Raw genomic sequence first — 16,764 nt, forward strand, 5'->3', positions numbered from 1 at the left:
CCAGCAAAGCCAGGTCAAATAGGAAACTCCCATATGCTGATGGATCAGGTGGAACCCAGAAACCCAGGAAAGACAAGTCACCCAGTACCATCAGTAACCACCAGAGGGAGCCCAAAAACAGAACTCACAACAGACGCCATAGTTGTTATCCCCTAGGTGACCGCATTTTCTTACTGGTAGATTGCTATTTTTTATAATTGTCACATTCTACCACATTTTCTTCCTGGCACATTATTATTTTTATACATGTGTTACAAACTTCCATGTTTTTTTGCTTGGACAGTAATATTTTTTACATGTATAACTTTACCATGTTTTTTTCTTAGCTTTTTTTTATGTTTGTTACTTTTTGCTGTTTTCTCCCTGATACAAGATTTTATATATATATATATATATATATATATATATATATATATATATATATCTTTCACCTTTTGACATGTTTACTTCCTGGCACATTAAATTTTTTTATATTTTTCCTTTTTTTGCTATGCTTTTTTTCCTGGCACATTGCTATTTTTTGCATTTGGCACTTTTGCCATGTTTTCTTCATGGCACATAACTATTTTATATATTTGCCATATTTTTGACATGTTTTCTTCTGGCACACTTCTCTTTTTTATTTTGTCACTATTTGCCATGTTTTCCTTCTGGGTTTTTGTCACGTTTTCTATTTTGGCACATTACTAATTTTTTACATATGTGGCTTTTTTGCCATTTTTTTGGCAGATTAACTATTTTTACATTATTTATTTGCTCTTTAACTTGAGACTTAACAGCCATTAATTAAAACCCTTTCAGCAGAGTAACATTTGTAGTTCCAGTCCCCTTGTCTCCTCTGTCTGTTGCCCTGAGGGTCTACAAATGGAGAGAAGACCGGGATCTGTACCTCTAACTCATTTATGGCAAGATAATTTCTCTGAGAGATGTTTGTGCAGTACACCATAGCGCGAGATAGCCCGAGAGCAAAACTCAGCTCTGAGATAAGCAGCAAGCAATATCTATGTATATATTCTAAAATGGAGGAAATGACAGCATGACAATCAGAAGGCATCTCACCAGAGCATTCCCAGTGTGTTTTATGTGTTCATTACTCATTACATGTGTACTGTTGTGTATATAGGTTGTGCGAGAGCTAAATAAAAATAAGGTGTGAGACCCCCAAACCATCAGCCATAATTTATGAGGGAGCCTAGCAGCAAGTATTCAGTTTCTCAGCAGTACTACAGTCATGGTCAAAAGTCTTGAGACTGACTCAAATTCTGTTTTTCACAAAAGTTTTGCTGCTTCAGTGCTTTTAGATCATTAGTCAGATGTGTCTATGGTTACTGAAGTACAATTATAAGCATTTCATACCTTTTTAAGCTTCTATTAACCAATACATCAAGCTTTTGAAAAGTCTCAATGTCTACAATGTTGACCCTTATTTTTCCAGACTTCCGACATTTGCCATGGCAGCTGAGTCTCAGCTTCTGGGCAAAATTCCGACTGATGACCATGTATTTTTGTCTAACCCATTCTTGGAGTTTATCAGAATTTCTGTGTTTTTGTTTTCCCTCCCACGTTTTGAGGATTGACCACAGGTTCCCAATGGGATTGAGATCTGGGAAAGTTTTTTTGGCCATTGGCCCAAAATTTCCTTTTTTTTTATAATCTACGAGCCACTTAGTTATCACATTTGCCTTGTGACATGGTCTCCATCATGATGGAAAAGCATTGGGCATCACAAAATTGATCCTGGATTGTTGGGACAAGTTGCTCTTGGAGGATGCTTAGATCCCATTCTTTATTCCATGGCAGAGATCTTAGGCAAAATTGTGAGTCAGTTTCATCAGAGAAAATAACTTGTCAGGAAGTACAGGGATTTGACTTTAGAGGACTAGGGTAAAGTTATTTTCTCTTATGAAGCCCCCTTGAGAATGATGGAGACCACATCACAGGGCAAAAGTGATAACTAAGTGGCTTTGAGAACAACAGGGACCATGGACAGAAAATTCCCCAGATCTCAATTTCATCGAGAACCCGTGGTCAATCTCAAAAAGCAGGAGAACAAACAACAAAGAAAATTGTGATTCGCTCCAAGCCCTGATTGGGTAACAATGGGTTGCCATAGGTCAGGATTTGGCCCAGAAGCTGTATTCCAGCTGCCAGGGCAAATTGCAAAAATCTTGAAAGTTAAGAATAAACGCTGTAAATATTGAGACTTTGCATTAACTTGATGTATTTGTTAATAAAAGTTTTAAAAAATAGATAGATAGAAATGCTGATAGTTGTACTTTAGTAGCCATAGAAACATCTGAGTAACAGAACGAAAAATATTGAAGGAGCAAAATTTGTGAAAACTAAAATTTGTGTCAGTCTAAAAAGTTTTGGCCATAAATATAGAGGGGATATGAAGCAGCAGCCACAACAACGGACTTCCCAACTTATAGGAATTCACCACCTCTGCTCAGATTCCTCCTCCTCAGCAGTAGGAAAGTAACACCCCAAACACCCGCGACCTTGAAGAGTTCTAAGAAAAGAGTGTCTTGAATTTTAATATAAATATTGTGAAATGAACCAAAATATTCGGAAATACTGAGAGATTTTAACGAAAAAAGACAGAGTAGAACTGTCAATATAAATTTCATCTTAAGTGAGTAAAAACCATTATTCATATTTTAGATAAGAAATCAATTACATTTTTACCTACCGGTAACAAAGGCCACTCCAAACAAAAGTAAAATTCCCAATGGCAATCCAGCCAATTTCATAGAATATGGCAAACCTAGTAATATACAATGCATACAAATCGATTAGCATGGGTTAATGGGACTTTCAAAATCACAATCAGATGCAAAGAAAAATATCCACATGATGAATTTTGGATGCGTCATTGCTTTTCTAATTCAAATCATGCCCCTATATTCTATTTTAATGTACATTTTGTATAACATTTAACAACAATGGCTAATTTGGTCATGCCTTAACTATAAGTATTGGCACAAATTACACCGGCACAACTTTTTAACCTTCATCCGGCTGAGTAGGTACAATTGTAACTATTCCGTTTTTTAAAATTGCAATAACTTTTTTTTCGAAAAGCCGTAGAGGGCTGAAATTTCGTGACATCTCTGCAGTTTTGGTCCAGAATATATTGGCCAAATATCACAGTGGAGGTATATATGAAGGTACAATTGTACCTCTGCAGCCTGTTAACGTAAAATTATGCAGCCTGACGAAGGTTAAACATGTAATAGACTTCCCATTATTTTTAGACTGGGAGACCAAAGTGTCAAATCTCACATGTTTAATGATAACAGTTTGCACTAATTGCAAAAGATTATTTTTGAAAATTGCAACTTGTTAAATATAGTAATTAATGCAAATCAAATGTGGGAAAAGAGCGCGAGACTAGTGCCACAAATGCTGCATCTTCATGTAGAATTTTGTGCAAATTGTGACCAATTAAAAAAGGGTGAAACATAAATGTATGTGTTCCACGTCTCCTGTAGAACATTTATAGCCCGTCTAGAATAGACCACTTTTTAAAAAACGTTTATCTAGAAATTCAATCAGAAATATGTCGCACATCATGCCAAGAGGTTAATCACACTCCCTTTACGGTCTTTCTTTTTTCAAGGTTAGTTGTAAATGCTAAAAAATGGTTTAATAACTGCGGTATAAAAAAAATGATAAAACTGGCATAGTCATTTAGGACAATGAAATGTTGCAATTTGACCAAAAATATTTTGCAGCAAAACGCAAAGATAAATGTCTGCCTTTTAGCCTTCTCGATAGGAAGGGTAAATCTATATGTGCATCTGTAATGACCTTGATAACGGATATTACATATATATTTATATTTTTTTATTCATTTATATATATTTCTGTATATATATATATATATATTTATATATATCCCCTATATGTATATATATATCATATATGGGGTGTAAGTATTGGGTTTCTCAAAAAACAGGTTTCTTAAAGGGCCTCTTGGAGCTACCATCACTTTTTAGGGCACAGAATAATAAATTATATTTACTATTTTGAAGACCCGGGGCAAATTTTGCATTGGAGTTCAGGAGCCTTTTAGGTACCATGGCTGCTAATCCCTTGCTATGACTTGGAGTTTTTCTTAAAACATGTTTTGTATTAAACCAATGAATGAGAATAAGTGGATCTCCAGGTGGATGCATATTATTCTATCAGTATAAACTGCATGCGGTAGTAGATGATCTTACCGATCATTCCTGTGCCCAGGATGGCATTGATTAAGTTGAACCCTGCCCAGAAGACATTACTAGAAAACTTTGTATCCTTCTCATCCTCCTCAATCAGTAACTGTCCATCGTCTACATCAACCTACAGCAGAAAATGATGGAAAAAGTGTGACAGCAATATAATAACAATATAATAACCTCATTGTAGTAGTCATCATCTCAGCAGTAGTCATTGTCATCGTCCATACCTGTTCCAGCCGGCTGTTTGGTGTCGTCTGCGCGTTCTTCATTTTTGACGCTTCCATTTCCCCGTTATTTTTCTCTGTTTTCGGCATCTTGTCCTGTTTCACTCCAGTTTATCATCGTGTGAGATCCAGCAGGGATAGAGGTAGAGATGACAGCGGACTGACCCGTCCTATATACTATGCCTTAAAGGCAATGACTAAAAGGATGACTGCCAATAAGAAGGATGATTGACGGTCACAGAATCCAGCAGTAAAATATTACCGGGCTCAGATGATTGATAACATGAAACTTAATAAACAGACATGGGAACTTAAAGACATTAGTGGCTACTTAACGTCATAAAACATGTTCTGCTGCTGCCAGCAACGAGGCTCCAATAACGAGACGTAAAAATGAGGAGGAACAGCAGAGCTGGGGGTGTCAATGCACCGGGGCTGAGTTGGTCATTTTGCATGATGCACCGTTATATCCCATAGTCGGACTTTTACATTGCATTAAATTGTAAACTCAGCTCGGCTACATCTGTATTTGGGTGGTGATGGTTGGTATCAATATGAAGAGGAAAAATCCTAAAATAGTGTAAATCATTTCGTAGGGACATTATGGTCTTGTTTTCTGTCCCTTCTTCAGTGAACTTCCAGACTGATCTCATCCTCGATGTTGATACTGTAATATGCAAAAAAGACAAATTTGGGCTTTGTACGAACATACCCTCAAAGTCATAAATCGTTACTAAACTAGCGGCTTAATATTACACATGAGATAAGGCAAGAGTGGAGGCCCTGACATCTTCGCAATCTGAAGTACCCCGGGGAGCAGGGCGAGCTAGGCCGCCCCCTAGTGTTAGGGACAGGGAAGGATCCCCTGGTCCTGGGTCACCCGACTGTGTCATCACACCCCTCTGGTTATGGTTCCCATTTCACAATACATATCTTGGTCTTGTGTTGAGTCGGCCCGAACTGTCCCTACCTCAACAGATCATGTTGGCACTAGTAACTCCCTGTCCAGCAACTAAGCTTTCCTGAGGCCCACCATCATTTTTTCTTGCTCTTCCCAACCGGTCTCTTCCTCTTTGGAGAGAATGAGGCATGGATTCCAATGCCTCTTCCGGCCCATAGGCCCCAGACCGTCCAGACATCTCGGTGTGCCCTCCCGCTGTTTAGAAGGTTTGTACTGTTATGGCTGATTGCAGCTGGTACTTGAACTTAAACCTTGCCACTGTCTGAGTCTCTTATGAACTCTCCTGAACTCCCCATAAGGAAGTGCTTCCCCTTTTTATTTGCTGTAAACCCCTCCCATGTGGGCTATTCCCAAACCATTTAACTGTTCCTTAACCCTAAAGAACTACTAAATATATCCCTATAGTCTTCCACTGGTTTTGCTATGAACAGCCCTCCCCAATCCCCGGGAACGGCTTTGAGGTAAACCTCCAGGAAACTCAATACAAACCGGCCATAAGGATAAAATACAAACTCTTTCATATATAACTATCATAACTGAACAAAACATTTTTCATCACATAAAACCACTTGCCATGACGCCTTCTTGAGCACTGCTCACCCTCTTACAAATGTTAATTACCAACATATACTCTGGCTTTTGTTTTGTAGGACTGGTATCTATCACTATCTGGCCACCGTATAGTGGTATTGGTCTTAGTCTTTGTTTAGTGATTTTTTTCTCAGTAACAGCCATATGTTGAGGTTTCCTTACACCCACAATTAGGCTAGGAGCTCACTTAGAGGTGTTTCGTCCCCCCTGAACTGATTTTCCAGCTTTGTCTATGGACCACATGAATGGCTATCTCTTCATATGTAGCTGTTAGCCAGGTGAGATCTGGTTTTCAGTCCCCATTCTTGCCTTGTAGATCATTTAGTAGAGTAAGCTGCCATTTTATGTTGCTGAGTTTGGAATGTTTTTTTCGTCTTGTAATACGATCAGTCATGACTACGGCATATATGATGCAGAGGTTGCACCCACACCAGTAACGGACATGGACAGTTTATTGTGTCTGTGTCAATCTGACAAATTCTTACAATTACAGTAAGAGGGTGAAGCTGGTGGCAGGTCTGATTTACTCACCAACTTCTCTTGACATAGGATTGAAAATGAGTCCACCACCATGTTATCGTCCTATCTGAGCATGCTCGGATGTTATTTGAGTGTCTTCGGGTTGCTCGTATATTATGTTCGAGTCCCTGCGGCTGCATGATTTGCAGTTGTTAGACAGACACAACACGTGGGGGATTCCCTAACAAACAAGCAATCCCCACACGTGTTGACGCTGCCTAACAGCCACAAATCATGGAGCAGCAGGGAAATCGAACATAATATACGAGCAACCCGAAGACACTCAAATAACACCCGAGCATGCTCAGATAGGACGATATCCGAGCACGTTTCCTCATCACTAGTTCTGAACTATCCAGGCCTGAGATATGTATTATTGGATGCTATGGTTACCATTAACCTTACCGGAGATGCCATCAGGTTACCCACATTATTGTACACTGTTACTGTGTAATTTCCATTATTTTTCTATTGCGTGCTATGCCATATACTATACAATCTTGTGTTATGCCTGATATTTACCACCAGCGATGAGCTTTAGATAAGTTGTACGAATGGTCAAAAAACGTGAAAAAAATTTTCCTTGTCTGCTTGGAACTTTTCGAGATTTGCTATTGAAATGTCAACTCGTTTCTTCTTTTGTTCGTCGGTTAACATTTTTGGCACCCAACGCGCAGAAACCTTTCTCATATGCAATTCTTTTGCAAGGATTCTTTGAATACTGCCGTATGAGATCCCTGTGACCTCAGCTACACGCCTTATAGTCACGCTTCGATCTGCCAATACAACTTCTTCAACTTTTTTCACGTTTTCTTCATTGAGGGACGTGGATGGGCATCCTTGACGATGTTCATCTTCCGTCGATGTTCTTCCCAGCTTAAATTCCTTGGCCCAGCATGCAACTGTGGAATATGGAGGAGAAGAGTCCCCCAATGTTTCCACCAAGTCGCTGTGTATGTCTTTGGTAGTCATTTTTTTTCAAGCAGAGGTATTTGATGACAGCTCTGAGCTCGTTTTTTTTCCATTTTGATGTTCACTCCTCGGCAGTTCATATTCAAATGAATGTAGCTTCCGGGAATCGTGGTCTATTTAAGTGATTTTTTTTTCCTGGACTAGTGGGTACCTAAGAGAGAAGAAAACTTTTTATTTTAATTTCTGTGTGCAATAGAAATAACCGATTATTATTACTTTAGCATCACCCCTCGTAAAATGCCCCTTTCAGTTACCGTAAAGCCACATTATTATTCATTTTGCCAATTATATTATGAAGCTGTGATCGAATTGTAACAAATGTTCTACGAGTGAATGTGAAATGTTGGTTGCACAAGGTGAGTGCAGAGTGACTTTAAAGTTAGTGAAATATTTAAGAGATATGCCCTCATCTGAGTTAGGAGAGATGGTTTGTGCGCTGTCTTAAAGTAAAAGTGCATTGAGATACTAGTGATATTGCTGAGTCAGAGGGGCGCTCTCAAGCCCCCTGGTAACACTAAAAAGAGAATAAAACTAGATTTTTTCTGGCCACAAGAGGTTTGGCGCACACAGACAGCACACACAGGTGGAAAGAGGAGAATCTGTGGAGCAGAGAAGCATCTGTGTCACAGCTATCTAGCAAGTGGGAGTGAGTAGCACTCACTATTAGGCTTCATTCAGACATCAGTGATTTTTCTCATAGGCAAAAAAATTGAATGAGTTTCATCAGAGTTTTGGATCAGATTTTCACCAGAGTTTGGTTACTTTTTACCATCAATGATTTCTCTCATATGAAAAAAAAAACTGATAGAGGTCTCTCAATTTTCTCACATCAAACAGTCAGTGAACATCCGACAGCACATATATGGCATCCAATTTTTTTTTACATGGACATGTGAACAGCAATAGACTATAATGAGTATGAGTTATAGTTTTAAAAAAGCGCACAAATAGAAGTCATACGTGACCACCTGACATCTGAATGAGCCCAAAAGGTGCGCTTCCCCCAGGGCTTAATGATGGCCATACAGGAGAAAAAGAATATTCTCCCATTGTAACCCCCCCAACCCCAGATCTATTTCTTATGACTATTATATTCTCATTAACCCCCGAAACCCATTAAGAATCACACATTCTAACCAAAGGCAGGTGTGACACCCTAAAAGACCCTATTGTGATTATGGCTGCTGATGTCATGGAGGCTGACATCACCACCTTCATGTCACTACCGATGATGTCATCTGCGGATTGTCTGGGTCAAACATTGACTGTAGCTAATCAGTTAAGATAGGGTGTAAATATATTGGAGCAGATGAAACCAGAACTTGGAAAACTACATCCAAACCTGGGTTCTTTTTATGTGCTCCAAAAATAATTTGGGTGCCTTGTTCCCAGAACATTGTTAATCTGTCTGGGCCTACAGTGTCTAGAAGGCATTGAAATGTTTTCTACACAAAATACAATATGTCAGACATGTAATGAAATAATGAAAACATTAGATCATCAGTAGAAAGTAAGTAAAGCAAAACCCTTACATGTCAACATTTGGAAATATGTGCAAAAGTTGCTTGTAAGTTTACATGTTATATCCAAAATGCACACAAGAGGGCAACATTTCATCTCTTTTTAAGCTGTAGACCTAAAATTAGAAGGTCGTCAGACATGTGCCTACTGTGAAATCATTAGGGCTCATGCACATGGCCAGATTTTCAGTCTGAGTGCGACCGGACAAAACATCAGATCACACTTCAACCAATGTTACTCTATGGGGCCGTGCACATGTCAAATATTTTCCTCGGACAGAGTCCGATATTTAAATTGCGCTCAGCCATGCAATTCAATGAGTCCACAGAAAACATCGGACTGCACTCTGATGACATCCGAGAGCGGTGTGATTTTTATAGACTGACAAAGTGGAGAAGACGGAGACATTTTTTTCTAAATCTTCTCCTCATCCAAAAAAATCAGATCACACTATGATCTCACTGATCAGAGATACATCAGAGTGAGATTACCATAATCGACCTGATTTCCTGGGATGTAGAGAAAATACTGTGGTCTTCACCTGGCCAAACAGATGTATTTTATAGAACTATTTTTGTATTTTATATAGAAATAGCTGAAGAGCCCAGCGTTGCCTGGGCATAATAAATATCTGTGGTTAGTTATAGCACCTCACGTCTCTTATTTTCCCATCACACCTCTCATTTTCCCCCTCGCTCCTCTCATTCCCCCCTAAGGCTACGTTCACATTTGCATTGTGCGCCGCTGCGTCGGCGACGCAACGCACAACGCAAATAAAAACGCACCAAAACGCACGCAAAAACGCTGCGTTTTGCGACACATGCGTCGTTTTTTGCCAAAATTTGGATGCAAGAAAAATGCAACTTGTTGCGTTTTCTGCGCCCAACGCTTGCGGCAAAAAAAACGCATGCGTCGCACAACGCAGCACAACGCATGTCCATGCGTCCCCCATGTTAAATATAGGGGCGCATGACGCATGCGTCGCCCGATGCAAACACGCAAAACGCTAATGTGAACGTAGCCTAACACTTGTCATTTCGACCTCAGATCTGTCATTTTCCGATCACTCCACTATTAGGCTATATTCACACTTTGCGGATTTTGCTGCGGATCCGCAGCGGATTTGACCGCTGCGGATCCGCAGCAGTTTCCCATGAGTTTACATTACAATGTAAACCTATGGGAAACAAAAAACGCTGTGCACATGCTGCAGAAAAATCAGCGCGGAAACGCTGCGGATTACATTCCGCAGCATGTCACTTCTTTTCTGCGGATTTTCACCTGCTCCAATAGAAAACTGCAGATGAAAATCCGCAGAAGAAAACCGCGATAAATCCGCAGTAAAAACCGCGATGGGTTTTCACTGCGGATTTTGGAATTCTGCTGCGGAAAATTCCGCAGTGGAATCTGCAAAGTGTGAACATAGCCTAATTTTCCCTCACTCCTCTCATTTAGCAATCACACCTTTTCATTTTCACCTCACACCTCTCATTTTCCCCTCAGTATATACATGTTTGTCATCTCCCTTATATATAGTACTAGATGATTGCCCGATTCTAACGCATCGGGTATTCTAGAAAATGTATGTCCACGTAGTATATTGCCCAGCCACGTAGTATATTGCCCAGCCACGTAGTATATTGCCCAGCTACATAGTATATTGCCCAGCCATGTAGTATATTGCCCAGCTACATAGTATATTGCCCAGCCATGTAGTATATTGCCCAGCCACATAGTATATTGCCCAGCCACGTAGTAGATTGCTCAGCGACGTAGTATACTGCCCAGTCACGCAGTATATTGTCCAGTTACATTGTATATTGCCCAGTGACATAGTATACAGCAGAGCCACATAGTATATTGCCCGGTTACGTAGTATATTGCCCAGTGACGTAGTATACAGCACAGAGCCACATAGCATATTGGCCAGCCACGTAGTATATTGCCCAGCCACGTAGTATATTGCCCAGCCACGTAGTATATTGCCCAGTGACGTAGTATATTGCCCAGTGACGTAGTATACAGCACAGAGCCACATAGTATATTGCCCAGTGACGTAGTATACAGCACAGAGCCACGTAGTATATTGCCCAGTGACGTAGTATATTGCCCAATGACGTAGTATACAGCACAGAGCCACATAGTATATTGCCCAGTGACGTAGTATACAGCACAGAGCCACGTAGTATATTGCCCAGTGACGTAGTATATTGCCCAATGACGTAGTATACAGCACAGAGCCACGTAGCATATTGCACAGCCCATGTAGTATATTGCCCAGCTTTGTAGTATATTGCCCAGCCACGTATGACACAGGTTAAAAAAATAAAAAATAAACATATACTCACCTTCCGTGTGTTGTAGCACTGTCGCCTGTGTGGGGTGCAGGCGGCATCTTCCGGTCTCAGGGTGTGCTGACGTCGCGGTCACGTGACCGTGTCACGGTCACATGACCGTGACATCACGGCAGGTCCTTGTCGTGCAGGACCTGTCATGACGTTGCGGTCACATGACCGTGTGGCGGTCACATGACCGTGACGTCAAGGCAGGTCCTTTCCGCGCAGGCACGCAGGACTTGTGATGATCTCGCGGTCACATGACCGTGACGTCATGGCAGGTCCTCCTGCCAGACCATCCGTGCGACCGGAACATGCCGGTTGCATCGCGAGGAGCGGGAAAGGCAGCGTAGGTGAGTATATAATCATTTTTTATTTTTTAAATTAATTTTAACATTCGATGTTTTTACTATTGGCGCTGCATAGGCTGCGTCAATAGTTAAAAAAAACTTGGTCACACAGGGTTAATAGCAGCGGTAACGGACTGCATTACACCGCGGCATAACGCGGTCTGTTACTGCTGCCATTAACCCTGTGTGAGGGCAGACTGGAGGGGTGCATGCGGGCGCCGGGCAGTGAGTGCGGGGAGTAAGGAGCGGCCATTTTCTTCCGGATTGTGCGCGTTGCTGACTGCCGAGACCAATCAGCGAACGAACGAATCAGCGAACGAATAACTGTTACAGACAGACAGACAGACGGAAGTACCCCTTAGACAATTATATAGTAGATACTCCTGTATGTCATCTCCTGTGTATAGTATATACCTGTATGTCATCTCCCCTGTAAATAGTATATATCTGCTGTATGTCATCTCCTCCTGTATATTGTATATACCTATGTGTCATCTCCTCCTGTATATAGCATATACCTGTATGTCATCTCTTCTGTATATACTATATACCTGTATGTCATCTCCTCCTATATATAGTATATACCTGTATATCATCTCCTGTATATAGTATATACCTGTATGTCATCTCGGATGTTCCACAAGCAGACCCTCGAACACTTTTTTAGATATGATACCCCGTGTCAGGGCCCGATCCAAAATCCCAAACATTTTGCCTGAGAATTTGGATAATGGATTACATGCCAGGGAGGTGTATGCTTCGCGATCTCTCAACTGGCGAAAGGCCTCCCTTTCATACTTCGCCGTCGGCCAGATGACCACATTCCCCCCTTATCCGCTGGTTTTATTACCACATCATGCATAGACTTAAGTTCTTTTAGAGCCTTACATTGTGCAAACGTTAAATTGTTACCCCTCTTATCACTCGGGACTTTTTTCAAGTCCTCCAGTACCAATCTATTAAAGATGTCAATCTGGGGACAGAGTGAAAAGGGGGGAAACGTGGTTCATAGGTTTTTAGTTACCCTGTTATCTGGTACTACTGTCTAGTACATATGCATACACTTTCTTGTGCACCTCTTCCCAGGTTTGTACGTAGTAGTTACCCTATACGGTGCTATTGTCGCGCCTGTACTTTTTTATGTGCATATTCCAGTGTGCATGTTTTTTTTATGTCATACACCTTATCCTCATATATGTATTTTACCTTTTTGTATACTCATTATTTTTTGTGCAAATAAAGTTTATTGATTTTATATCTATCATTGATTATATCATATTCATTTGAGATGGGGCAATATGCTTTCTGGAATTTATAGGTTTATAGTGTAGGGGAGTCTTGCCCCCGTTGATCCCCACTGGAGTGCAATGGGCATGTCCTATAGAAGGGATTTTCCTACTCTTGGTTACGTCCTTAGTGTCGGTTTCTGTTATAATATAGTATATACCTGTTGTATGTCATCTCCTCCTCTATATACCTATGTGTCATCTCCTCTTTTATATAGTATATACCTGTATGTAATCTCCTCCTGTATATAGTATATACGTGTGTCATCTCCTCCTGTATATAGTATATACCTGTGTGTCATCTGCTCCTGTATATGGTATATACCAGTGTGTCATCTCCTCCTGTATGTAGTATATACCTGTGTCATCTCCCCTGTATATAGTATATAAGTGTGTGTCATCTCCTCCTGTATATAGTATATACCTGTATGTCATCTCCTCATGTATAAAGTATATACCTGTGTCATCTCCCCTGTATATAGTATATATGTGTGTGTCATCTCCCCTGTATATAGTATATATCTGTGTGTCATCTCCTCCTGTATGTAGTATATATCTGTGTGTTATCTCCTCCTGTATTAGACCTCATTCACACGTTATTTGCTCAGTATTTTTACCTCAGTATTTGTAAGCTAAATTGGCAGCCTGATAAATCCCCAGCCAACAGGAAGCCCTCCCCCCGGGCAGTATATATTAGCTCACACATACACCATACACATAATAGATAGGTCATGTGACTGACAGCTGCCGTATTTCCTACATGGTACATTTGTTGCTCTTGTAGTTTGTCTGCTTATTAATCAGATTTTTATTTTTGAAGGATAAGACCAGACTTGTGTGTGTTTTAGGGCGAGTTTCGTTTGTCAAGTTGTGTGTGTTGAGTTGCGTGTGGCGACATGCATGTAGTGACTTTTGTGAGATAAGTTTTGTGTGGCGACATGCGTGTAGCAACTTTTTGTGTGTCGAGTTGCATGTGACAGGTTAGTGTAGCAAGTTGTGTGCAGCAAGTTTTGCGCATGGCGAGTTCTGCGCGTGGCGAGTTTTATGTGTGGTGCGTTTTGAGTATGTGCAAGTTTTGTGTGAGGCAACTTTTGCATGTGTTGCAACTTTTGTGCATGTAGCAATTTTTCCACGTGTGGCGAGTTTTCCATGAGGTGAGTTTTGCACGTGTGGCGAGTTTTGCGTGAGCCTAGTTTTGCAAGTGGCGAGTTTTGCGCATGGCGAGTTTTGAGCGGCGACTTTTGTGTTTCGACTTTTATGTGGCGAGGTTGGTGTATGCGTGGTGAAATGTGTGCTGAGGGTGGTATATGTGTTCAAGCACGTGGTAGTGTGTGGCGCATTTTGTGTGTGTGTTCATATCCCCGTGTGTGGTGAGTATCCCATGTCAGGGCCCCACCTTAGCAACTGCACGGTATATACTCTTTAGCGCCATCGCTCTCATTCTTTAAGTCCCCCTTGTTCACATCTCGTAGCTGTCAATTTGCCTCCAACACTTTTCCTTTCACTTTTTCCCCATTATGTAGATAGGGGCAAACTTGTTTGGTGAATTGGAACGCGCGGGGTTAAAATTTCACCTCACAACATAGCCTATGACGCTCTTGGGGTCCAGACGTGTCACTGTGCAAAGTTTTGTGGCTGTAGCTGTGATGGTGCAGATGCCAATCCTGGACATACACACACACACACATACATACATACACACACACATACAGCTTTATATATTAGATCATTGAATTTAAAAAAAAAAAAAAAAAAAAAAATCAGAATTCCAAACACTGTGTAGAGAGTGTTACTAGTCAACGATCAGTAATGTCACCATATGTAATCCTGGATATGACTTTTTTAAATCAAATTTATGAATGGATCAAAAACTAAATAAAGCAAAGTAGAATTGTTTCTTTATTCTTCTCAGTGTTGGTCTTATGCCTGCATGATAAAACTGCATCAAAACTGGAAGTGTGAACTGGGTCTTAAAATGAAAATGTTATAATCTGATTCCATAGATATTGTTAGGTGGCACAGCATGCTATTTCATGCAAGGCACAGCTCCTCACTTTTAGTAGTGAGAGTCAGCTCAGAAAACCGACAATCTCATTGAATACCTATCCTAAGGATCGGACACTGATGTAGTTCTGGGAAACGCCAATGAATCCGGCAAAACTCCTGGAGAAAGAGTCAACTGAACGTGTGTCCTCTAGATGCAGATACAGGTGAAAGCTGTGGAGGGGCAGAGAGCCATTGGTTCCCATTTCCACCACTTACTCTGGTTGCTTTAGATCTGTGGATTACTAGAGCGCTGGAGAACATCGGCAGCCACAATGACATTTCATATTCGCACCATGGTCACAGATTGCCACAGATTGCAGGGAGGAGAAAGTCCAAAAAGAAAGCGTCACGTCATGGAAGAGAACTGAGATGAGTTTACTGTTGTTGTTTTTATTTAGAAAAATGGGGCATGAGGAGAAATATTTAGGGGCAAAAACTATGGGACTATTACATGGGCAATCAGAGGGGACACTATTACCTTGTGGAATCACAGAGGGGACACTATTACCTTGTGGAATCACAGAGGGAACACTATTACCTTGTGAAATCACAGAGGGAACACTATTACCTTGTGGAATCACAGAGGGAACACTATTACCTTGTGGAATCACAGAGGGAACACTATTACCTTGTGGAATCACAGAGGGAACACTATTACCTTGTGGAATCACAGAGGGAACACTATTACCTTGTGGATTCACAGAGGGAACACTATTACCTTGTGGAACCACAGAGGGAACACTATTACCTTGTGGAATCACAGAGGGAACACTATTACCTTGTGGAATCACAGAGGGAACACTATTACCTTGTGGATTCACAGAGGGGACACTATTACCTTGTGGAATCACAGAGGGAGCACTATTACCTTGTGGAATCACAGAGGGAGCACTATTACTTTGTGGAATCACAGAGGGAACACTATTACCTTGTGGAACCACAGAGGGAGCACTATTACCTTGTGGAATCACAGAGGGAACACTATTACCTTGTGGAACCACAGAGGGAACACTATTACCTTGTGGAATCACAGAGGGAACACTATTACCTTGTGGAGTCACAGAGGGAACATTATTACCTTGTGGATTCAGAGGGAGCACTATTACCTTGTGGAATCACAGAGGGAACACTATTACCTTGTGGAATCACAGAGGGAGCACTATTACCTTGTGGAATCACAGAGGGGACACTATTACCTTGTGGAATCACAGAGGGAGCACTATTACTTTGTGGATTCACAGAGGGAACACTATTACCTTGTGGAATCACAGAGGGAACACTAGTACCTTGTGGAACCACAGAGGGAACACTATTACCTTGTGGAATCACAGAGGGAACACTATTACCTTGTGGAACCACAGAGGGAACACTATTACCTTGTGGAACCACAGAGGGAACACTATTACCTTGTGGAATCACAGAGGGGACACTATTACCTTGTGGATTCAGAGGGGACACGATTACCTTGTGGAATCACAGAGGGAAAACTATTACCTTGTGGAATCACAGAGGGAACACTATTACCTTGTGGATTCACAGAGGGAACACTATTACCTTGTGGAACCACAGAGGGAACACTATTACCTTGTGGAATCACAGAGGGAACACTATTACCTTGTGGATTCAGAGGGGACACTATTACCTTGTGGATTCACAGAGGGAACACTATTACCTTGTGGAATCACAGAGGGAACACTATTACCTTGTGGAATCACAGAGGGAGCACTATTAC

The 16,764-nt window shown here is 41.1% G+C and overlaps 1 protein-coding gene across 1 annotated transcript in view; it reads right to left on the reverse strand.

Annotated features, from left to right (window-relative positions):
- Positions 1 to 2,767, reverse strand: part of SLC38A11 (solute carrier family 38 member 11) — a 55,985-nt gene extending 53,218 nt beyond the window's left edge. The window contains exon 1 of the mRNA XM_069735349.1: positions 2,693 to 2,767. Within this exon, the coding sequence (XP_069591450.1) occupies positions 2,693 to 2,753 (61 nt within the window). The 5' untranslated portion in view covers positions 2,754 to 2,767. The remainder of the gene's footprint in view (positions 1 to 2,692) is intronic.
- Positions 2,768 to 16,764: the final 13,997 nt, after the last annotated feature.

Source organism: Ranitomeya imitator, chromosome 7 (assembly GCF_032444005.1).
Source record: "Ranitomeya imitator isolate aRanImi1 chromosome 7, aRanImi1.pri, whole genome shotgun sequence".
NCBI lineage: Eukaryota > Metazoa > Chordata > Amphibia > Anura > Dendrobatidae > Ranitomeya > Ranitomeya imitator.